This window comes from Epinephelus lanceolatus, chromosome 5 (assembly GCF_041903045.1).
Source record: "Epinephelus lanceolatus isolate andai-2023 chromosome 5, ASM4190304v1, whole genome shotgun sequence".
Taxonomy (NCBI): Eukaryota; Metazoa; Chordata; class Actinopteri; order Perciformes; family Serranidae; genus Epinephelus; species Epinephelus lanceolatus.
The window spans coordinates 6,312,289-6,337,757 of record NC_135738.1 but is presented as its reverse complement, the minus strand read 5'-3'; the positions used below and the strand labels follow the sequence as shown (position 1 = coordinate 6,337,757).

Sequence of the window (25,469 nt, the reverse complement as noted above, 5' to 3'; positions counted from 1 at the left end):
AGCAGCCAAATATTCACCCTCTCTGGAACGGTTGCTCAGACTAGATTGTAGCCACCATGGACACCATGACTATAGAAGTTGATTAAGGGAGAAACTGCCCCTCTCTCTCTAAACCTCAGATCAAACTCTATCAAACCTTAAACCAGGATTCTGTCACTGTCTTGCCTATATGATCACAAAATAAAATGGAGGAGAACATGATGGGGCCTCAAAATGAGCTCTGAGGGACCCCTGAGGTGTTTGTTGTCTGCTGTGGTAGTTAAAGAATCTTGTGTTTTAACAAAGCAGGTTCTGCTTGAGCGCTGAAGTCTAAGAAAACTCTGTGCTGACCCAGAAGATACCCACCCAGTGCTTAAGGCAGTCAATTAAAATTGTATGATCAACTGTGTCAAAAGCCGCACTTAGGTCTAAAAGGATTAAGACCGAGCAATCTCCTGCATCTGCTACAGAAACTAGGTTGTTTGTTTCTTTCATAAAAGCTTATTTTGCACTGCAGAACAGCCAAAAACAAATTCATAAAAAAATGGAAAATATTTGATAAAAATACAATTAACAGAGGAAGGAGTACAAGGTCTTCATCAGTTAAAATGAACCAACTTTTGTAGGTCGTGTGACTGTTTGCTGGAAGATCCTGTTTACATCCAACTGTGAGGACAAACTTGTCTTTTAATGGATACTGAGGAGAAATGACCGATACTGAAAATGGATCATAATCATCACAAAATGCCAAGTGTGTGATTCACTGTGTGAGCGTGGCCCTATTTTGTCTCAAAGCATTGTATGAATGAGATGAATTCACATGGAAACACTGGTGGAAAAAGTGGCAGGAAAACTTGTCTTTTATTTAAAAGGGAGAAGACTTACATCTCCCTCTGCACAGACCATGAATATTTCAGTCTTCGCTCGACTCTGCTCCACACAGAGCGACACCCACGCCCGCACAACACACACACGCAAACACACACACACACACACACACACACACACACACAGCAACACGCATAAGTCAATTGTTAACTCACAGGTCAAAGCGTAGATTTTGCCTCTCCTCAAAGAAATAGTCCAGGATGAATTTGCGGACGAAGTCAGGGTTGAGGGTATTGTCTATGACTTCTGTCCGTCCAAACTAGAGGAGAGATGAGAGGGTGATGTTTGATTAGCAGCTCAAAGAGTCATTCCACAAACTGGAAAAACACCAGTGAAAAACCCTACATAATGTAAGAAATAACAGTCCTGTATATCGGACATTAAAAATTACACTGTTGTTAAAAAAACAAAGCCTAACAACGTGCCAACATGCTGCATCTCAAATGCTTCATGTCTAATATCATTCCTCTTTCAAAGCGCTGATGATTCACCACGAAACCAGCTGAAACTTGTAGCTACTTGTTAGGGTGTAATGATCCATCGATGTGGATCAATATATCAATTCAATGATCAATGAACCAGTATTATTGATGCAAAGTGAAAACATCTATCTATATCATCATCTTTAGGTCACGCCTTTATTTTAAAATCCTGTGTCACTGTCAAACAGCAGCAGGCAGATAAGGGCGAGCAGCCGAGAGACAGATGACGAGGATAACGTTGTTTACTCGGGAGTAAATCAGCAGTGTGGAAATATTTTGGATTTCAGAGAAAATACGGGTCAACAGACAGGACACATGTTGTGTGTAAACAATGACTTTATAGTGATATATTTCAGTCTGCTCTGTCCACAGTCCACAGTGGCACAGAGGCTTTACAGCTAAAAGCAAATTGTTCCTAACAAGCTGAAACAACAACTGTTTATGTCTCATGTCGTGTTCACGTAAACCAAATGTGAATTTTTAAGATTGAAGGCTAGGATATTTTGTGCTGACTCTCTTCATCAAGCAAATAACTCACATCATACGTGCATGAAATCGCTTTATCACTGAGTGAACTTACTGTGTTATGTCCTCAGCGTCATACGTCCACAGAGGATCTCATTGCTGATTGGCTATCACGGCACGAATCAGTTTAATCAATTTCACATCCATTGTGTCCATCGTGCCGCTCTGCAAGAATTCACATCTACTTGCATCTTTACATTGAATTTAAATGTAATTCACTCCTGTGAATTGTTTTATTTGCTCCCAGTGTGAACACAACATTACGGCTCAGCCTAGTTTGCCTAATATCTTCATGTTTATGAGCCATAACTTTACCTGCAGGCAGTGATTCTTGTCAGCAGCAGAGAGGACAGAGGACTGAGACTGACTGATGTCTCTGTTCTTTATTCTTCATAAAATTCACTCAGTACTGTGATTTCAGGAAAATGATTTATTTAACTGACATATCAGATTTGTTCCCAGTGAGATATTTAGTATTTAGTGAGTTAATATTGTCACTTTGCTTTTTTTAATATTACTGTTGCTGCTCTAGAAATAAATAGTAAATTAAATATTCAGTTTTGATCCTGTTCTGAATTTATTCTTTTTGAAAAAGACTTCCTTGTATAATTTACATTATTAGTTCTCTGAAATTCTCTTTCACGTTGTAGCAAAAATCAGTATTGTGACTGAAATATCCCAAATCAGATCGATATCAAATCGAAGTGGAAATCGGTTTTGATCGGGACCTTGTGAGTCAAAATCAAATCGATTCAGGAAGTCAGCCCTAATTGACAAGCCACAAGAGTTGCAAGTGACATCATCAGCCTGCTTGAGTCCAGCTGAGACAGGACAGTTCACACTGCTGAAACTTTTCTTTTCAACGTTCTAAAATGGTTTCATCTCATTGTGAATCTTTGGTCTGAACTAGGGTTGCAGGGATATACCGGTTTCAAGGTATACCATGATATCAAAGTTGTTGGTTATCATAAGTGAGCATGTGCTTTTCTACGATATTGGAAAAAAAAGCAACTGGACGGAGAATCTCTTTTTAATTTTACTTATTTTCTAAGAGGAGACTTTTTACACAAACTTCCATAACAAATGTTTCAATTATAGTATTAAAATGTTTGTTCAACCAACAATAATCCTTCTGTTTTCATTCTGACTGATAATAAGATCAATTCTGTGATACCATGAAACCACGATATTTTCTTAAAGCTTATTCTACCATGAAAATCTCATACCGTTGCAACCCTAGTCTGAACTGGGTTTAAATGTCCAAAAATTGATACTGCACAGAGGATAAGCCGCTGTGATGCCACTGATAACGTGGTCAGTGCCTCCCTCAGGACAAATTGGACAGTTTTTAGAACGACCAGATTTTCATTCACCATTTTTCATCCATCCAACGATTTTGTTTTCTTAAGATGAACATTACAGCTTTACAGGGCTAATATATGGTTTGTGTGTACATGAAATGATTACATGAGTAATCACTTTACGTGATCATTTAGTTACTTAATTAGAGTTAAAGACTGACTGATACTGGCTCAGTAGCCAGAAGGATATTGGGACGTCATGCGTCCTCAATCTATTAGAGAGTCACAGGAAAACTATCCTAAGGCTGCACAGATTCTTCAAAAAACCAGACCTGGAGCTTTTTTCACATTATTTACAACATGTAAGCTGCAATTAACAAAGTGAGGACACTTAGTCCCATTCATTTCGGCACTCGTTAAAACAACGCTTGTGACCCTGTAGGACCCAAAAATGAATCTGCAATTTGCAAGCATCAATTATTTGTCAAACATGACGCTGCCCTTTTTGCAATTTGCATGTACGCAGTGCTCACAAAATCTCTTTAGTGGAACAGGCTGCTGATCTGAGAGAGACCCGAGGATAATTAGACCTGCTCCAAAATGCAATCAGCCCCAACACAGAGAAAGAACACCAACACCATAAATATAATTAAGACAACTCCAGTCCTGAGTCTCACTTCCTGGGAACTAAGAGGACCTGAAAAGACCCCTGGTTTACACACACTCAATCTGTTTCTGTCACACAAACACGATAAAGCAACGTCATCAAACACCTTCTGAAAAGAGACGCCTGCGTGTGATTGGCTCAGCACACTGGGTTAAATGTGATAAATTAAGACCAATACATTGATCCAAAAGACTTAACCCTGCATTTCTGAGGGTAACAAAAACAGCATTACTTTTCATGTTCTTATCACTGATCAGATACTGTCAGCTGGCTCACAGGCCGCCCGCCCAAAAACTTACTGTATCCCTCCGATATGACTTTCTGAAGGCAGCTGCCATTTAAGCTCCTTGGAAGCTTTCAGTGGTTATACTGTAAATGATTCCCCCACACGTCCACCCCTGTACTCACCTCTCTCCATTCCCTGTTGGCTATTCCTTGAGTGTACAGCACACAAACTGTTGAATTAGAAACAGAGGAGAGGAGAGAAACAAGAGAGGGTTAGACTGATTGAAGAGTATTTAACGGTGGACAAAAAAAAAAAAAAACACTGAGAAGTCTGCTGAGAGCATGTTCTTTCCCCGGACCCCAACATGAGAGGAAAACTCCCTAATTAAATGTCACTAGAAATTTGCCTTGCAGCATGATGATATTTGAGAGAGGGGCTGGGGAGGGAGGGAGGGGGAGGATGGGGGTGAGTGAGTGAGTGTGTGGGTGGAAGAGAAAGTCCTCCTTAGTGACATTCGAGCGTCTCCGTCCGCGGAAGTCTTGGAGTGTTTTTTGATTACGGACCACCAGTGAAAACACAGCGAGGCAATCAGCTGGCACTAAAATGACATTTAATTTGCATTCTAGCAGCCTTTACTGTATTCACACACACATCTGTCACATGGCAGCCACTCACAACTCTGAAACCCCCGGGACCACACACTCAGAAATCTGTTTCAACTGGTAAAATGTTTACATCATGAAAAAGTCAGTGGAACTGTGGAAATGCTAAAGATGGACGTGTGTTAACATGATTAAATCATAGTTTAAGTTCCCCTCCAGACACATTTTAAAGCAGGCAGAAATACTACTTACTCCATTAATATTTTATATATGGATATATATGGTTTATTCCACATAAAAAGTAAAAAGAAAACTCTGAAAACACGCTGGAAGCAGGTGTCTACTCTTTTTCAATCAAAAATTCTGTATCTGGCCTCTCGCCCCACCCACCGCTGCAGCTTGTCGTAGGTTTCGCTCTCTCCCACTGTGACACAGCTTTAAATCAAAGTGTGGAAACAGGCCTGCAGCTGTGAGACTAGTACTTTGTCGACCATTGAAAGACCAGCGTGCATCAAGATGGCTAACGTACGTGTTTGAGCCTCAGTCAGACCCAGATGTGGAGTCTGTCCTGCACCAAAATCAACGACTAGTAGTGGTAGGTGAAAATTGATGCAGCATAGTATTGCAATATTTTTGTGTGGTAATACTGTTTCGATGCTGAGTTCACTGTATCTGACTCCAAGTATTGATATTTTTATTACATGACATAATTATTACAAATACAAATTTTTGGTAGCCTACTGGAATAATAAAATCTTTGTATTCAAGGTGAGGTGAACAGACTGAAAACGTTATCTCATTAGATATAAGAGATGTTGACAAAGTTTTCCTTTGTTGATGTAATCTGCAGGTGAAAAAAGGTAATAAATTGCAATATGTTTGAAATGACAATAATATTGTATTGTGACTTCAGTATCATGATAATATCGTATTGTTGGGCCTCTGGTGAGCAATTATCAGACATATCAGATAGTCAGTGTCGTTAACATCTTTTATTGGTTCAGTATTTCCCACAGGTCTGAATTCTGTCACTGGCTGAGGCAGACCATGGTGTATTTAAGTTCATGCCAGTAGGCACAGGTGTGGCTTATTGAGGGAAGCAAACAGTTTTCATCTGTGCTCAGATTGAGATTTATGTGTCTGTTATTGAACTTTGTAATGAAACTTATTAGAAGTTAAACGGACATTACGGACACTGGTGAGACAATAACATATGATGATATAAACCTTTGGTAAAGACTGGCGATCATTTCTGAGTACACGTCCAAACAATTCAGCCAATTAGCAGCCAGCAGTGGCTAAAGTATAAAGCAAGTCCCTATAGTGGAGACTTTAACATCATTAAACATTGTAAAAGAACAATATCTTACTGCCAAAAATCAACAGAACACATGCTTTGGATATTTTTCGTGTGCGTGCATCCCTTTGTCATCTCTCCATGTCCCCTCTCTGAATCTGGAGGTTGTGGATCATGATGCAATGTAGGCAGAACTCTTAATGTATTTTTTTCCTCAGCAGCAGTTTGTTGAGTTTGAATTGTGGGGCGGAGAATTGATCAGTTGATCAGTTTTTGGTCAGCTTGATCAGAGCTGATTGTTGGATTAGAGGAGCAGCTGCTGCAGAGGCAAGTTAATGCAAACTTTTAGATCTGGCTCTGGATCGCAGGGTGCATGGTTTCCATGGGAACACTGCTGGTTTCATCTGCTGTAATTTGAAACGACACCGCTGTTGTTTGAGGAAACGGAGCTCTCTATTTTTTAATGAATGAATGAACGATTAAGTTTCAGTTTCTGCATTCTGCTGCTCCATCTTTGCCTAGAGTACGCTCTGTGCTTGAAAGTGTGGTGCTCTGAATGTCCGCACAATATCATTAACCACCACTCCTAATGAACAGTCCAGCCCAGAAAATAGAAAATCAGTATGTGGCAACAATGCTGATATCGGGCAGGCCGGCACATGTAAAAACAAAACATGAAGTCAGACCTTCATTTACAAAAGTTTATCAGTAAAATATAAGATACTGATTGACACCTAATTTTCTTTTTGCTGATTTATCCTGTGTTACAGTTCATGATGCTACATTTACTTTATATAGCATTAGCTGACTGGATGGTGCTGCAGATTTAAACCTTATTTAGGTCTTGAATATTTTGCAACCTGATTTAGTTCATCTCTGTTTTGAAACTACTCAGTAATCACAACGTTAGGAAGACAACCTGTTTTAGAAAGAGTGGGTGAAATCCAATCTAGTTGCTACATCCGAAAGAAATGGAGTAAAGACGTCGATCTGCACTTCAGCTGTTTAATAATCGTCTGTCCTCTCTCTGATATCTACACTAACAAACCACACACTGCTCTGTTTGGTATGGGTGATATTTACTGCTGTAATCTGCTGTAATCTGAGCTCCATCTTTTGGGAATTATCTTTAAAAAAACGCCTCATGAGGAAGGCAGAGCGACCCGTTTCCAACCCATTCCACCTGAGCAACAACGATCGCCAACTCTGAAAGGCTACAACAACAACAACAACAACAACAACAACAACAACAACCTCTGTGTGTCCTTGTCCTCTCTGGTCACACAAAAGCACTAAAAAGGAAAAGAAAAGGAAAAATACAAACACATGAGCCTGTTGGCTCGTGTTGAGTGCTAAGTGTCCACTAACATGGTCTGTGTTGGTGGAAGAGCATCCATGGGGATGCACATCATGGCTGGTGAGCTGGGCAGGTTTTATAGCTCAGTGGTTACAGACACACTGATCTGTAAAGTCCAGCTCAGACCAAAGATTCATGAAGAGATGACATTATTAAGTCAAACCCTGAAACAAAGGACAATAATGGATGCGTAATAATGGAGAGAATGTTGGACAACTAATGAAGCTCTAGCCAAAGTTCAGTCAGGAAGAAAATACTCTGCATGCTCAGGCTGTAAGTTTTCTTTCTCACCCTGCCATTTGCTCCTCACACACATGGTCACTCTTTATCTCGAGCTGTCATTGTCCGGGGCTCTCAGAAGAGTCATCAGCTGATTAACAATCAACCAATAGCACAGTGACACACCTTCTCTGTCAGCCTATCATCTCACTGCTCCTCATTTTAAATATGGTTCTTTCTTGCCGCAGTCGTGTGCACCCTCCACCTTCCCATCACCGCAGAGTCTTTACAGATTCATCAGCCTCATCCGCCTCATCATCCTCAGAGTCATCAGCCACAACCATTGTCTGGACTCCATGGAGGGATTTATTTTGCTGCCACTCAGATGTCCTCAATCACAAAATATCTCCCTCTGATGTCCAAAGACTTCTGTTAAATCATCTGTTAATCTATTCACTCACATTCTGTATGGAATATTATATTTACTTCACTCTCCTGTCTCTTCTGATTGAAATATTACAGCTCTGTGCTCCTGGAGGAGTTCTGACATGTTTGCCTTTCAGCATCAACACAGAGACCCTGCAGCAGCCTATGAGATAACTGTACATCATCATTTATTTGCTGAATTTGTACCACTCTTTACCCTTTATCAATACACCAATATTTCCACCTCTCCCGAAGCGTAAAAACTTTTTTCTATATTTTCTTCATTTTTCATAAAGAAAGAGATGGAGACACAACTACTGAAGCTCAAAGGGAAGAAAACACTATTTATTTGTTGCATAAAAACTCTATATCAGGGTCTTAGGGACAAAAAAAACACCTGATGCAATCAGACGCTCTAAAAAAAGAACTTGAGTGCAACTTGTGTCATCTGATTATGAAGGCAACACCCTCAGCTGAGGCGACTTGCATTATCATTAATTACAGCATTAATTGTAAATTTATGCCTGACTTAATGTATGAGCTACCACCAACTGATGAAGTAACATGACTGATTTAATCATGGCTTCATTAACAGTTGTGACTGTGTGTGAAAATCATCCTATCTGATGAATCCCAGTTTTTCTCCTCTGAAAACTGACATTTCCATCTTTCAGAGCGAAGCTCCTGCCGCGCTCAGATACGCTATATTATTACCAACATTTTGTTTGTGCGACTCGCGGCCGTGTTGAAAATGTCACACTGTTTTTGAGCGCAAACACAGAAAAACAAGTGTCCTAATTACCCTGCGTCTGGTGCGACGGCGGCCATGCTGTCAGTCTGGATGTTGTATATGTTGCATTGTGGGTGGCGTGCAGCGGGTCTGGGCTCAGCTGCTTCAATATACAGTCATCCTTTAATCTTGCAATGAAGCATCAGATGACACATGGTCTCCGCGTTATTGTGTGGACGGGGATAGCAATACATCAATCACACGCCTGTAAATAGCGATGCATCCTCGCCATTCGTACAGCCGTACTTTCAACTCTTTATTCACGGGCTGATAATGAGGTAAAACCCTGACAATAACACGGCCAACACTATCTCTGTTTTGAATGCAGGAGATACTGACGGTGTGTACTTTGATAACACTCCCGTCTGCTAAACGCCCTTTTCCAATCTGCTGAAGCCCACTGATCAAAGCACGTCCACGTTACTGCACACACACACCCACACACACACAAACAAACAAACAAACAAACAAAACACAGGATTGTTGTCTAGCTTTATAAGCTAATATGAATATGGTGCGTGAGCCTGCCTGAGGCCCTGGATGTGTGTGTGTGTGTGTGTGTGTGTGTGTGTGTGCGTGTGGCTCTGCTGAGGCGGTCTAATGCTGTGTGACTGGGGCCAGTGCTGTCAGCAGAGCAGAGACATGGACGCAGCACAAGTGCCTCCTTGCATAAATGTTGGTGCGGGCGGGGATGCTCATCCTCCTCTCCCACCGTCTGACACTTAAAGGTCCAATCCGCGATTCTGGAAGCTCATCAGTTATGGGTTCATGCACACCGGCCAACACTTAAAACACCTTTGGGTTCGCTGTGTAGCACCCAGGTGGCAAAGAGCGGGATATTTTGGGACTGAAGCAAGGTGATGCTTAAAAAATGCCTGGTAACCAAACCCCAGATGAATACAGGGTAATTTATCATTTCATCATAACTCAGAGAATTCTCTTCCTGTCATGTTTTTTTATTTTTAGAGGGCTTTTAACAGACAGGAGGACTGTCACAGTCCGTTACAGAAAACAAAGCCGGCACGATAGATGAAAACAGCAAGGAACTACTTTACAGTCTTCAAGCTTGTGTGTGCACGAGTGCACGTGTGCATGTGTACGGGAGTATAAGAGGTTCTGCTCTCAGCATTCAGTCAGGCTGAGGTTCAATTTTAACAATCATCCTGACAAGATAGTTTTTGCTCAGATAACCGAGCACTACTTTTTTGAAGTTTTTATTAACTTGAGGATTGAAACCAGGGTCTGAAGCTGACACCCAGCAAGCCCCAAATTTTCCATTTTGGTGAGTAAATTTCAGAAGGCTATCCACCACACTGGTGGGTAAATGTTTGAACCAAAATATTCAGGTAATAATAAAAGTCTTCTGAGAATCTGTATCGTATTAGTTGGTCATTTAAGAAGTATTTCACTGCTGGAGAGATGCTCTTTTAATAACACCAGGATGTCTCTGCTACAGAAAGACACAAATACTTTTAAAATGGATGCAACAGAACCAGAGAAGACCGAGAAAAAGAACGCTTTACCCCGGAGATAGAAAACCTACGACTACCAGAATGCACAGCGCCGCACTGGACCAATAAATGCACCCACTGGTGGGTGAGTTAATGCAAACACGTTCATTTGAAACTATGGCGGCCAGCTGACAAGAAACGACCTGGTATTACAGTTTAACAGCAGTTGAGACATGTTGTGAGAGAAACAAACTGCGCAGTAAAAGAATCTTGGTTTAGATTTGATCATTTGATCTCAGTTTTTCTGCCTCCATTCTCCCTGTGCAGGAAAGCATATGGCACCCACTTCCTGTTCACAAACTCTTGCATTTACAGCTAATAAGGGCACTGAAATATGTTTCTGAAACCACTGTAGGTGAGTGATAGGCAGTACAGTAAAAAAAAACAACCTAGATCTATATTTGATCAGCAAGGCCTAGTTTTACAGTTTGATTGGTCTGAGTTTTGTGTAAAGTAAAACTAAGTAGGTATAAGTAGTAAAAGGTGGTGATAGTCAATCAATCAATCAACCAATCATCGACCAATTGTAGCCTGCCGTCTTCCACAACATGCACAGGTGATCAGGACGGAGGTGCTGAGGACCGACCTCACTGTTCCACCTGACAGCATCAACAATCAAAGCTTAATGTTTGATGACTGTTTCATGACCTCACGTGGCGGTGACGGTGGACCCTGTGGCTGATCAGCTGTGTGACACGTTCGGCGTTCTGCTCATGACATTAAATGCCAGCTTTTGGTATTTAACAGTTTTCCATGCGCTGTGTCACACGAGTCAGTTTAAAAAACAAATTAAGGATTGATAGCCAGCTCTGGTGTTTACATGTTCGGTAGAGACAAAACCATTCTCTAAAAATGAGAACTCAGTTTGCACGTTTAAAACTTTTTCCATCCTGCACTTTACCTTTCTCTATCAAGGCAAATTACTGTTGTACTGCAGACTGGGCCTTTAAGAACCTCTGGACCAGTTGGCAAATTGAACCCCTGCTGTCAAGGGAGTGAGGAGTGTGTGTGTGTGTATGTGTGTGTGTGTCCTTTAATCCGTAGGAGGGAAGTGGCTGGTTTGTGTGTGAGGATGATCTGGTTCCCCTCACTCACGTTGGGAGGGAGAACAGTGACGAATACGACCCCTGACATATGCAAATGCCTACTGATTCACACAGGCGAGGCAGAGTGTGTGGGTTTGTGTCTGTGTGTGTGTGTCCATGTGTAGTGCATGTATGCCTGTGCTGGTACAGTTTAAATCTGCCTGCATGTGGTGGATGTTTGTCTGTGGATATTTCTGTTTGTCTGCAGAATTTAATGTGCACGTGACTGGGTGTGTGCTGTGTGTTTGGCCTGCTGGGAGCTACAGTGTGTGTGTGTGTGTGTGTGTCTGTGTGTGTGTGCGTGTGTGTTTGATAGCAAAAAGGCTTACTTGGATCAGACTTGGAGAACGTGTCTCTGTCCAGCAGGTTTCTGGAAAACAAGAAAACAAAGAGACACGATGACATAAAAATAATTGCACAGCTCTCAAACAAAGACGTGAAAACAGGAAGTCATCTCATCACTAAACCTCGCTTAATTAGCTCCCTCACTGACCCTGACAACATGTTTAACCATAATCCTCCTCTGACTTGATTAACAAAAGCCATTTCATCCTCCCATTCAGGCAGCAGCATTAAACAGACTATAAAATCGAGCTTAAAGCAGAGTTCATTTATATTTCAAACATACAGAGAAACAGCGAGGAAAGGACCTATTTTTCACTTTTCTGCTCTCCCTGGGTGCGAGCAACAACAGTGCAGGCTGCCATCAAATTTAGATGACACTCCAGTCCTTGCTCTTTGCACGGGGAGGGATAAATACACTGAAGAGTCCCTTCACAGAGCAGATGTTCGGCACCGCCAAGGTACTCCACGGTTAAACAGCTCTGAAGGAATTAAAAATGCACACAAGATGACAAGTCGCAGCTGCCTGGGACCCAACAAGAAAGAAACGGAGGAGCAGCTCGGGCTCGGCGAAGGGAAACCCAGCTGTGTTACGTCAGTGGTGGGCCTTCGTGTTTTAAACTCTGTGTCATTTGCTTACAATGTCCAGGTCTCAGGAGGAGGTAGCCAGGAGGACAGAGACGGGGCGGACAACACCCAAAGGGGCCGAAGTGAACCCTTCACTCACCCACTCAGCTTGTACTGCTGCCAAGTCCTACATTAAAGCTCCATAAAGCTTTCATAGAGCTAACCCAGAAAATAATATGAGTGCAACGGCCGTCAGCAGGAAGTCCAGTGGGACACATTACCTCAAAATCTACTGTTGTGAAGCTGCTCAAAGTATTTTACACCACATCACAAAGGTAATACAGGCTTAACGTGTACAACTAACTACACTCAATTGAATCATATTTTAAATCAGAAGGCCGATTCAGTGGGCACAGGAATGCAACAAAACCATAACAGTAACTGGCCGCAGCTGTTAAATTGGATTTCATTAAGACTTAAATTCAAAACGTTTACACTGTCAAAACTGCTGCACAGTGGCTTTTAAGTAAAGCACCACTTCTAAAGGAGAATTTAGGAATAAAAATACTTGTGCCTGATGTAACTAAACCAGATATGTCCTCCTTTGTAGTCCCTGTTCTATTTTTCTTTCTCTCAAAATCCTGGCTGCTACACTACCATTCAAACGGCTTATGAATTTTCATCAGCACATTTGTTCTGGAAGCTGTCCTGACTAACAGAGTCTTCAATAAAAAAGACATTCTTCATTTTATGGGGACTTTCATTGCTCCCTGCTGATGTCAGATGATTATTATAAAGCAAAGTGTAAAGATATATGCAAAATAAAACCTTGAGAAAACCAAATTAACTTGCAGACAGAGTACGACTGCACTCTACACTTGTATGAAAGTCTTGATGGACAATTGTTTTGGAGCAGCTCCCATCAGGATAAAATGGAGTGTCGTTCAGTTTGCAGTTTAACAAGAAGACCTCCAAGCTAAACAAGTGAATTAAACATCTGTCATTATCTTCCAAAATGACTATTTATTACAAATGACTGATACAAGAATGATTCATATGACCACGTTCTGATTCTTGGTATCATGGTATACCAGGGAATTTAGTCGACTTGCACCGATTCATCGGCAGTGCTCAGAATCGGGCTGGTTTTCACGTGTCACATGACAGACATTGTGTAACATCAGCAGCACGCACACACACGCACATGTGTAACTCACGGCTTGGACGATGTGAGGAAGTGAAACATGGGTGGCTTCTCACCTTAATCATTCATGCACACACATCAAAAGAGAGAAGGCGAGGTGCGTGTTGAAGATGCACGTGTCTGCGCGCTTAATGTCGGGCACGTCCTGAAGACCTGTGTGAATTTTCCACAGGAGATATTTTTACTTTTTTGTCTATTCAAGAAATTACCCACAAATGCTATACACCAAGAATTATTATTTCATTTATCTGTTTTTATTAGGCCTGACCCAAAAAATTCAAAGCTTCGAAGCTTCGTTCGATGGCACGGGATTCGATTGTGAAAAAATAAAATTTGAAGCTTCGGCGCTTTTTTCCCGTTTTTTTGGGGGAGGCCTTAAACGCAATACTAACCCCCACCAGTCCGATAGCTGGCAGACATGTCCAAGAGGTCATCAGATGTGTGGTTGCACTTTAAAATATGCCCCGACAACCCCCAGAAAGCAGAGTGCCAGATTTGCCAAAAGCAATTGGCATATCACAACTCAACAACAAATTTGGGAAATCACTTGAAAAACGTAAGTAGTAATTAAAAAAAGAAAAAATCTCCGACAAGGAAATAGAAAGCCCGACGCACAATGGAGACCTGCTATTATCCTGCTTGAACACAGACGACTAAATTCTTTCAACAATGTGACTCAAAATAATGATAAAATAGATTTTATTGATGTAAAATATGCATTTTCCAGTTCCACCGGTCCACTCTGAGTCTGGTGTCAGAGACACTTCTGATGCTCTGAGTTGCGCACCTGTTTGATTGTGCTGCAGTATGCGCCAAGGGTTTTAATTTAGTGTTCAATCAAAAGTTAAACACTACTTATCACCGACCATTAGTGTTTTTGATTATTGAAAAGCTGGTTGTATCATGGCTAAAATGTTCTAATAAAACAAAGATAGAAAATATTGCAATATCTTGTATGCTGTAAAGCGGTTTGAAAAAAATGAACTCAGGATCGGCCATCCAAACACTGCAAATCAGCCCAAAAAATTTTAATCGGTGCAAGTCTAGTGTTTAGAAATCCCAATGGTACCGTCAAAAACACACGTCAACGTCACAGGACCAACTATAAACAGCTGAACTGTGAAAGCAGAGAGACTGCAGGGTTTATTTTCACATCTAACTCTGTGAGTTAAGGCTGTATTTTAACCAAACCAGAGCTGGTGACTGTTTTATTGGACGGTGAGTTTAAAGATTGAGGCGGAGATTTGCGATGCTTCCATCTGAAGTCATGACTTGTTTACTGCTTCGTCTTTGTCTTCTGGCTGTCTTTCTCATTTGGTGTACAACCAAAGAATCACCAAATAGGCACATTCTGAATATTTTTGCTAATGAGAACGAACATCTTTCCTGCTGGAGTTAGGACTACTGGGTAATTACACACAGCATCAGACGTATGCTAACATGGTGTTACTTTTTTTGGATACACAACAACAATGGTGCTAAGCATATAGAAAGCAAGAAAAAGAGACTGAATACAACACAAAATTCATAACAGGCGTTGCATAATTGAATATCTTTCTATGGGGGTGGGTGGTAGGGTCCTAAAATAATGTCACAATAAAGATATTCTTGACGGTATGACAAATTTGTCCAAAAAAGTTTATTTTATCATTAATTTATGAAGATTGAATGGCAACAAAATCAGTGATGTATTTTTACAGTTTGCTTTTAATGTTCAGTAAAAACTAAAGAAAAATGATCTCTCATTTCTTCTCAGAGTGAGATTCAGATTCTGTCACAATATTAATAGTTCAACTAAATCAAATCTAACACTAATTACACATTTAAACAAATGTCCCCTGGGATCTCAATATATAAATCATCTCTGATCATCAGGCTGTAACCTGTGACAGGCTGTTAGGAGACAGAATCACTGTGCTGCTGCCAGAGGAGCTGCTGAATGAGTTCCCTCTGAGCGGACGCCACACTTTATTACACACTACTGAAGCTCCTCCTCTTTTGGGAACCACCGTCAATATGTCAACAAGTCAAAATATTGCCAATATCATGATATAAATTTTTCACATCACAGTAAAAATGATACCAATATTATAATGAAGGAGGTGATATGGCACAGCTCTATCTTTCTGTTATCGTGGACACCTGAGGATCATATCATGGCCGACCAATATCATGTTGAGAGATGATCTTGTCATATCATCCAAGCCTAATAAGGACGGTCCTCTCCCAGCTTGAGGAAGACTGAAATGGGTTAAAATATTATTTTTCAAAGGATCAGGCTGTCATGTGCACAAACTCACACAGACATCAACTTAGCTTAATGGGGTCGTGCATGATGACAGAAGTGACAAATTTGGAGTGTTTGGATTAGACTGTGCAAACAGACAGAGAGCAGAGAAATGATTTATGCTGCAGGAGAGGTCTGACAGGTCTTTATGGACATTTGATGCCTTTCTTTCACTGTCACTTTTGAACTCCTGTGACTGACGTGAATTAAAGCTGCCCTCAGCCATCATGCTCTGTGACATTCAAGTCACAACAAACTTTTTACAGCCAATTTCCAGCCCACAGAGTGATTGTGATTCTTAAAGGGAGATTTTAGGTATCTCTTTAAGCTGCAGTAATCGCAGCAGCGTGACTTCGTCCATATTGTGCTCTGTTGACAAGAGACAGAGAGAGACGAAGGAGGAGAGGGGGGAGACAGAGGCTCCTGCTATCATGCTAGCTGCGGGGCGAGCGTTCTGTCGCCCGTCCTGTCCTGTATGACAAGCAGCGAGTGTCTTGAAGCCGTTGATGGCTAGTGATGTATCTAGATCAGGCACTCGTGTTGTGCTGAGCCCAGTGTGGCCCAGATGGTAAAACGCCACGCTCTGCTGCCTCGCTGTCAGGGCCACCCACCGGCCTTCCCCCGCCTCTGAGATCTTAAATAAATGATAATAAGCGATGGAATCGGGCCCAGTCATATCAGGGCTGTGTTTACGACTGGCGGAGAGTCTGAGAGGTTGTGCAGGAGTGAGAAGTGGGCGACTTCACCTGCCAAATGGGATAAATGTCCAATAAAAAGTAATACAGTACTCTCAGAGGAACACGAGTGGAGGCAGGGAGCCAGTGAAGGAAATAAGATGAAAGACAGGACACATCTGTATGTGTGCGAGCGCTGGCAGAAGTGCACACACTTGTATGGATATGGTAACCTCCCTCTGAATCGTGTGCACCCGTGGGCTCCCACCTGGCCCTGATAGAGATGGGCGACTCTTTAAAAAGCCCTTTCCACCGCGGGCAGCCCTGGAAACGTCTGGGCAGTCCGAGCAGAGTGCCTCGTCGTTCATCAAACATTTACGAGAGCGGTCCCTCCTCGACACCAGAATTACATTTGAAATCCCACCAGTTATATCACAGCCACCTAAACATGGCAGCTGGAGCTTTAAATACCTGTATGTGAGGAGGAAGAGGAGGGACGGGGGAGGAGGGAGCTTCCATCTGCGAGAGCAATTGAGATGAAATTTTCTAAGATGTGTGCTTGGAAAAAAAAGGAAGATTGCTGCAACCAGACATAAATAGAGGATCAAAAAGGATTTCATCCCAACAGGAGTGTGAGTGTGGGCTCTGGGAAATCACTTATCATACGTTTTTAATGGAGTGCTGCTCTAATTTCCAGAAAATACAAGAAAAAGAAAAGGTGATGCATTCAAAGGAAAGACTGTGTGCATATATACAGCACCATCTGCCTTTGTCACACACCTCTAAAGCCCTGTTTCCATCAAGCAGTCGAGTTCGGTTCAGTTCTGTATGTATTGTTTCTGTTCCCACAGCGAAAAGTTGTGGATGGTACCAACAGAAGCGTTCCTTATCGTCCCCATGTTTGGCCCCCCCTCTGTTGGGGTACCTAGCACACAGATCTGGTACTAAAAGGTGGAGCTAGAAACCCTGCAGTCTGATTGGTCAGTAGAGGATGGTCACTCTGCTTTTATGTAACCTCTGTTCATAAATGAGTAAACTAGAACTATAAAATGAAAGGATGTTTCGCTGCCTCTCACAGCAGCTGTAGACTGAGAAAAAGTAACTTTATTCATTTGTAATGTTGTGTTCATACTGCGCGCAAATAAAACAATTTGCACAAGTGAATAACATGTGAAGTCAATGTAAAGACGTGATTAGATGCAACGAACACGACCTGAATGACACAAACTAAGCGGCACGAATGAAGCGAGTAGCGCGATTTCGCAACATACGCTTATTCGCAAGAGTTAAAAAAAAACTGAACTTAAGCAACCAATTCATGCCACAGTAGCCAATCAGCATTGAGATCCTCCAGCAACATATGATGCTGAGGACGTACTAGCAGAAGTTCGTGTATGTATGACGCCATGTATGACACTAGCTATTTGTGCATATGTAGTTAGTCAACGCAAAATACTCTAGCATTCAAACTCATGCGAGTGATGCGATGCAAATATTCGCATCATGTTTGTTGTGAACACGACATAATGTTACTCAATGCATGAGTTGATGATGGAATCCATCAGCACACCTTAAATTTCAATGTGACAACTTTGACCATCACTTTAGTTTTTATATGACAGACTCTTTTAGTAATGACTTTAAAATATAGATTAATGTCTGCGTGCAGCCTCGTTCTGTGGACGATAAACCAGGTGCAGATTTCCATCTGTGTTTAGTTTAGTTTATTTAAGGATCCCCATTAGAAGCACACGAATATGCCTCCAGTCTTCCTGGGGTCCTGTGTCACCGGTGATGAGGAAATACAGCGAGTGCTGGACAGAGCAGTGAGTGACAACAACCCCGCCCACATTTAAGAGGACTGTCTGAACAGACCAAGGGTCTAGGTACCATGTCTGAAGGGTCACTGTTGGTTCCAAAGGTACTGTACTGAAAGGGTTTGGTGGGAATGAGGCTTAAATGTCAAACAGGTTCTACGATCCATTTTCCATATTGTATTTAAAGTTTTAAGAGACCCCTTACTATGAAAAGTTCTCATGCTTGATGCAGTTCTGTACCACCTTTATATTTTGGAGGAGAAGCTCTTTTCCATGTGAAGATAATGAACTCAAAGTTAAGCCCCTTCACAATGTGATAGAAATGTTTATTTTGGGCTAATCCAACAAAGTCCTGGTAAATCAAGGTGCTTCATTGTACTGATGCAAATATAACAAAAAGTTATTGATTTAAAAGTTTACCCAGAATATCCTGATACACAGCGATTACAGTAGGAGAGCTACCACAGGCAGCCTCTGGCTTCCATTCAAACAATATTAAAATGCATGTAATAAAAAATATCAAAGGTCCACTCTCTGTCTCTCTGTGCTTCCAACTTCACACACTTAATTCAGCCATCAGCCTTCATATACTCAACTAACACATCTAAAACAAGTATGTTCCTTTAAAGCATCGATCACACAGAAAGTGTTATAGCAGTCGGGGCTGCTGTTGCAATAGTTTTTCATGAGAACGAAGCTTTTTGCTCGCTGTTTTTGCATTGCTACAGGCCTCGTGTTTCTGCGCTCTAGGTGCCTGGCATTTTTTGCCGGAGCACTCTGAACTCCTCGAGTTGAGAAAACAAATCAGAGCAGACAAGTGCCCCAACAAAAAGCAGTGCAGTGCGCCTTGTGTTTTGCAACCTGCAAAATGCTTTCTGTGTGATCAGGGCCTAAAGATACACTCATCAATTTTCCTATACTAACAGTGTTTCAAATGACTATGTGTAATGAGAAATTAATCACAAAGAGAATGATCCCTGAAATAAAGTTTCCCCTCAGCTCTTCCAGGCATTTTAGCATCTTTCAGCTTAATGTTTTGGTTGTACAGCTCATAACTATAATGCTTTGTTTCGCGCTCACCGCTCTCAAAGCATCATCTCCACCAGCAGCAGGCAGCTGTTCACTACCAGTCAGCAGACAGACAAAGGTTTTAGAAAGCAGCTGTTGAACATTGTGAAGCATTAGCAGCTAAACAACCAGATATTTCCTTCAGCAGTTGGCTGAGACCAAAACAGAGCTATCCTGGACTTACATTTATCATCACTTTAATGTTAATGGTGTTTCAGTTCTGCTGAATGTGCAAAGAGTAACTCAATTAAACATTTTAAGAACTCTTAACTAAGATAATGGAGAACACCCACCAAATAACACACAGCAGGGATTCCCAAACTGATACCAAACAGAACAATTAAGCTTTTGTTTTTAGTTTTAAATGCTCCTGCAGCCCTGTGGTTGTCCCCCAATTTTATTTTCATACTTAATTTGATCATATAGCTGTCGGGAAATGAGCACACATCAAACTAGTGAAACTTCCATTAACACAACAATTTCCAACTGTTCAGCTTCCTCCAGCGACCTTAACACATGCTAAGAGATGGATGTGAGTGTGTGCACTTTTAGTCTGGGCGTCCCCGGTGGGGTTGGAAGCATTAACCCTGGCAGCCTCCGCTCACCAGACTCCACAGGAGCACAAGAAGCAAGGAAACGTTCTCAGCAAGAAAACCTCCTCGTCTTCTTAAAGCCAGAGAGCTACAGACTGCAGGGTGGGCGGTCACTCTCATTGTGTAACCTCAGTCCACGAGTTTGACATTTAGCCCTGCAGCTCATGCGCAGGTTTGTTTACTGTTGGTGCAGCAGCGATTGTCTACAGAGCTCTAAACCATCTCATAAAGAGTTTCCACGCAGTAATGAACAACACAGGCTGGTCCTGCTGGGAGGATAACATCACATCAATAAGGTCAATTGAGTCTGAGGAAAACTGAGCTGTCCTGATCAATCCACCTTTGAAGCACCTGAGACACTCTCTTAACTCTCAATGATTTTCTCTGATGCTCAGTGTGTGTGTGTGTGTGTGTGTGTGTGTGTGTATGTGCTGAGGGGAAAGAGATGTGCATCCAATAATAACCTGAAGGAATCCCACGTCACTGAGAGAAAGTCAAAGCATCAGCAGTCCATGTAATTTTAAGGATTACTGCAGAATAATGACTGTCAATGACTGAGCAAAACTCTCACAGTACAACCATTAACTCATGTTGTACATCATCACTGATTCCTTCATCCCTGTCAGTGCTCACCAGTCTTCCTCCTACATGTGACCACCAACATTTCAGAATCAGAACTGAGCTTTCAGGCACCACAGTGCTACTTCATTTCTTTACACAAAACAGTCATCTAAATACCTAACAGTAACACTGCTGTATGAACTCATGTAAACACAGTATTTAGATGAGTCAAGGCCAGAAGAGGCTAAAACTGTGTATCTGATGTTAAAAGTGCTCAGTGAATTCACACTTAGAGCATCTGGTCTCACTCTACAAAGTTGTTTCATGTCATTGTGATCTGCAGTGAAAACAACAACCAACCAGGAGCTGGGAACAGGAATATTAGGGGTGCACAATAATATTGGTATCGGTACCAATAACAGCCTTAAAATGAACAGAATCAGCCAACATGCTTTTTTGTAGTTTGCACAATGGATGAATATTACATACGCTGATAAGTATGGTGGGCCATCATGATAAGAGTCTGTATGTATAGAAAAAGAGACTTGATGATCACTAAAATGATGTGTCGGGGAAAAGTGGATATATCCATCAAATGAGTTGTTACACATTGGCATATCAAATACCAGCAAAAAGTCCAATATAGTGCATCCCTAATGAATATATTTCGTAAGGAAACACAAGCTGAGCTGGAACTGATGATCTTGATTAACCTGATCAACACTGGTGTAAAAAGTATTCAGCAGGGCTCGACAGTGTGAGCGTTTCACTCGCATTTGCGACTAAAAATAGGTGTGTGCGAACTGTAAAAAATATTTAGGGGCACATGTGCGCATAAAAAAATCAGCCGAAGCAGCCTATATTTTTGTCAATAAAAAAATATGATAATCTAACCACAAATGTTGGAGGAACTCCAGCTGCCTTCCCTCTTCCCCGTGTGACACGGTTATGGGCGGTTTTCCAAGCCACTGTCGGCACAATGAATATAAGTCCCACTGTCGGCTGGGTGGGAATAAGTCAAAGTGTGGCGGAGGAGATGGACCGGGTTAAGCGGCGGACCTCCGGGGAAGCCCTCTCGCCTCTCCCCGCAGTTAGGGACCGTTCTCCAAGCTACCGCTGCTGGGCAGCGTGGAAATAAGTCAAAGCGTGGAGGAGATGGACCGGGTTAAGCGGCGGACCTCTGGGGAAGCCTGCTCCGTTCTCCCCACAGTTAGGGACCGTTCTCCACGGCCAGGCTGCCGGCTGGGTGGAAATAAGTCAAAGTGTGGAGGAGACGAGGGACCGGGAAAAGCGACGGACCTCCAGGGGAAGCCTGCTCCGTTCTCCCCGCAGTTAGGGACCGTTCGCCACGGTACCGCTGCTGGGCGGGGTGGAAATAAGTCCTGCAGAGTTTCAGAGGACCTGGAGAATGTTTTAGGATAGTAATAACATTATATAAGATAATCATATTGCAAAGATAATATATATAAGATAATAACATTAAAGACAAAATTAAATTGCAATACTTTTTCAAAACTTGATGATTTTACCTTTCTGTACATTTTGTATACAAATTCATTAAATAATTTTGCTTGTAAATGTCTATTTGCATCACGTTTATTACTGAAAACACATTATTTGATCAATTTACATTGTGCCCCTAAAGTTCTTTGTGCGCTCCTTACTTTTTCAACTTAGGAGCACATGTGCTCCTTGGGAAAAAAGTTAGCGTCAAGCCCTGTTCAGATCTTTTACTTGAGTAAATGAAGCAATACTTCAACATAAACATACACCAAACTGTGATGCTTTCAAACTCTAACTTCAATAAACGTCCTGGCTTCCATTGGCGCCTAATCAATAAAGCAAGTGAAGTGAAGGGAAAGCATCAAAATATACTTTACATACAGATAGTAAAGGAACTCATGATGCAGTGTTATTGATTGATTCTAAATGTATTCATTTATAATATATATTATACTACTGAATTAAAATTATTGATGCATTAATGTCTGAAAATATTTTTTAATGTTGCAGCTGGTAAAGGTGGAGCTAATTTCAATTACTTTATAAACTGCCTGGTAGCTGAATATATATAATAATACATCATCATTTATTAGTAAATTAGTATTAATAATCTAAATCTGCTAATCTGCTCAGTAACTAAAGCAACAGAATGTATGTAGTGGATGAAAAAGTACAATATTTGCCTCCAAAATTGGAATGGAGTAAAAGTATAAAGCAGCATGAAATGGAAATACTCAAGTACAGTACTTGTGTAAACGTACTTATCTCTTATTATATAAGAATAAAGATCAACTGCAGCCACTGTTAATGCACATTTACTAATCACACTCCCTGATAAAGACAACACATACATATACTGTAGATTAACTATAAAGCATTTAAAATGACAGCAGTTTATACGCCATATCTACAGTCTGCTCACACAGTTTAAAATTCCTGGATTGCGTTGAAGTTTCAAAGAACATATGTCTGGTGGTGATCATGTAAAGGCACTGATGATGCAGTATAGCACATCTGTAAGTGACACGTTGCTCTAATGACTGTCTCGCCGCTATGACTGAACAGCTGCCTTTCCTGTTTTAATGTCAATATTTGCTCGACTTCCTGCCTGTTTCTTTGTATTTGACTGATGTTTTATTTTGTTATGATTTTCATGTTAAAAATGTAATAAAAATTTTATTTGAATTTGGATTATTTGAAGTTTAGAGCACGCTAACCACATTCACATCACACACTGTGCTCAGCAGAAACCTTCAAACACGACTAATCAACAGAGCGTCTTCCAATCTGCCCACATCAATCACGGAGATGGAGGAAAGTGGCTATGCAAAAGATGAAAGCAGAGGAGCAGAGGGGGTAGGAGGTGAGCTGGTTAGTAATGTGATGGAGCCATGTCAGCTCTCTCAGGTAGCAGGAGAGGCTACAGTGGCTGGCCGGGGCCTTAATTAGGCCAAATGATTCCTTCAAAAACTCATTAATGCAGCCACTCAGCATGACCCTCACTGGGTCTCCTGCGGTTTGGCCCCGCCACAAGACCGCCTTGATCTGTTGGTTTTATGCTCTTTGCTCTGTTCCACCTAAACGGTGGAGGATTTGTTAAACCAAGGACTTCAGGTAGAGAAGCTGAAGGGCAGGTAACACAGGGAAGGAGAGGAGGAGAGGAAACAGGAGGTCTGTGCTATAACGTTAAGTTGTATTTCTTTAGTCTTTGTTAGTCTCAACAGATCTACCTGGTAATTAATAAGAACAAGTGGAACAGGGTGGAAATGCATTAAAACAACAGGTATGAAAAATTATAATAAAGATAATAAATCAACAGAAAAAGTGATAAATTACATAAACAAACCGCACCTGGAGGAATTTCTGCACCTAATTATAACAATGCACACAGTCACAGAGCGCCTCACTGCTCCGAAATCACCCTCATGTTTTGTCATGTAATTTGTGTAAAGTCTGCTTAGTGTTACAAATACAGAAGCAGGGTTGGAAATTAGCACCAGCCACCAGAAAAATGCTGGTAAAATATGCAAGTGGCTGCTGGACTTGCTTCACTCACCAGCCGACCAGTGACCAGTAGAATTTTGATTTGACCAGTCACAGTGGCAGGTTTACAACAAAGTTCATTTCCATTCCTGTGCAGGAGGAACTGCTGCTGTATGTTGACCTCCAGTCATTTTATTGTCAAATAATACGGCAATAAATTGTTTGTGTAGATTGTACTGCTGTCTATTACATTACTCTTTCAGTTTTTTGTGTTAAAGTCAGAATGTGTCTCATGACGTTGCGAGTGTGCATGTTTCACTAACAACACTGACTGTTTAGAGTGCTCGTACACGTCGTTGTCGGTGGTGCTGAATGTGTCACAGCGGCTGTGTACCGTTTGCAGATTGTTTTTTCTTTTTAGGCAGCTTTGTATAAACTAGAAGTTTACATTTACAAGTCACATACACAAGTTTATACACATTTAATCTTGTTGTTGCCTCTCTGTAAAGACTTTTTCATAAAATATGCATGCATGAACATGTACTTTCTAAGACGCAGTGCTTTACAGAGAGGTAGAGAAACAATTAGTAACACTTTATAACACAGCCCACGACTTAAAGACTTCTTAACTCACAGTATAATATCATCATATACTTTTGACACCATTTCAGAATGTGTAGCATATTAAGTTGTTAATCTGGATATATACAAGGTGTATGAACCTGCTGAATGCACACTGTGCACAGAAACTTTAGGGGCCCCACACAAGTGCCAGAGCAACGCCGTTGCAGCACACACGCATTCCTCCCAAGCGCCTTTATTTCAGGGCACAACAGCTGCACCCTGAGATAAAAAGAGTTTAAATTTTGGAATGCAGCAGCGTGCACTACACGTCACGTGATGAGGACCAACCAATCACAGTCGACAGACATCTTTCCCTTCTTTAATAAATATCAGTCTGTGATAAATATGAAGAAGAGGTTGATCATTTTTGTGCAGGGTTACCCAGTGCTTCATATCTGTCACACAGACAATGTTTTTGGGCTAATACTCACTTACAAAACAGCGCCCAGGGTTGCCTGTAGGGTTGCCTAGCAACCTCAGACGCAACTTGTCGCTGCACTCTTGAAAGCTGGCACAGAAAAGGCACAAAAGAAGCACCCAGCGCCCGACCTCGAGTTTCCTAGACAGTTAAAGACATGCCATGTGTATGGCCCCTTAGTAGAACAGCTAAATGGGTCCGTCAGTGGTAAAGACATATTTTGACGTTGCTGGAACACCCAGGAGAGAAGTCCAGCTCGAATATGTGATTATGTGACCAATGCCAACAGTAAACAAGGAGGCAGTCCCGAGCGCTTCTAAGGTGTCAGGTTGGGGTGGTGGATGGGTCACAAAAAAAACTGACTTCTTCCCGAGACTTTCCCTTGGAGCCATATGTTCAGATCTGTGTGAATTTTGAGTGAACTCTGAGACATTTAAAGGTACATCCTTGCCATGTTTCTTTTCCTAAACCTA

At 41.5% G+C, this 25,469-nt stretch overlaps 1 protein-coding gene across 1 annotated transcript in view; it reads right to left on the bottom strand.

Moving 5' to 3' along the window:
- Window positions 1–25,469, bottom strand: part of LOC117261641 (copine-8-like) — a 104,674-nt gene that overhangs the window by 72,201 nt on the left and 7,004 nt on the right. The window contains exons 2-4 of the mRNA XM_033634036.2: window positions 11,685–11,725; window positions 4,251–4,297; window positions 1,023–1,126 (exon numbers count right to left, since the gene is read on the bottom strand). Coding sequence (XP_033489927.1) covers window positions 1,023–1,126; window positions 4,251–4,297; window positions 11,685–11,725 — 192 coding nt within the window. The remainder of the gene's footprint in view (window positions 1–1,022; window positions 1,127–4,250; window positions 4,298–11,684; window positions 11,726–25,469) is intronic.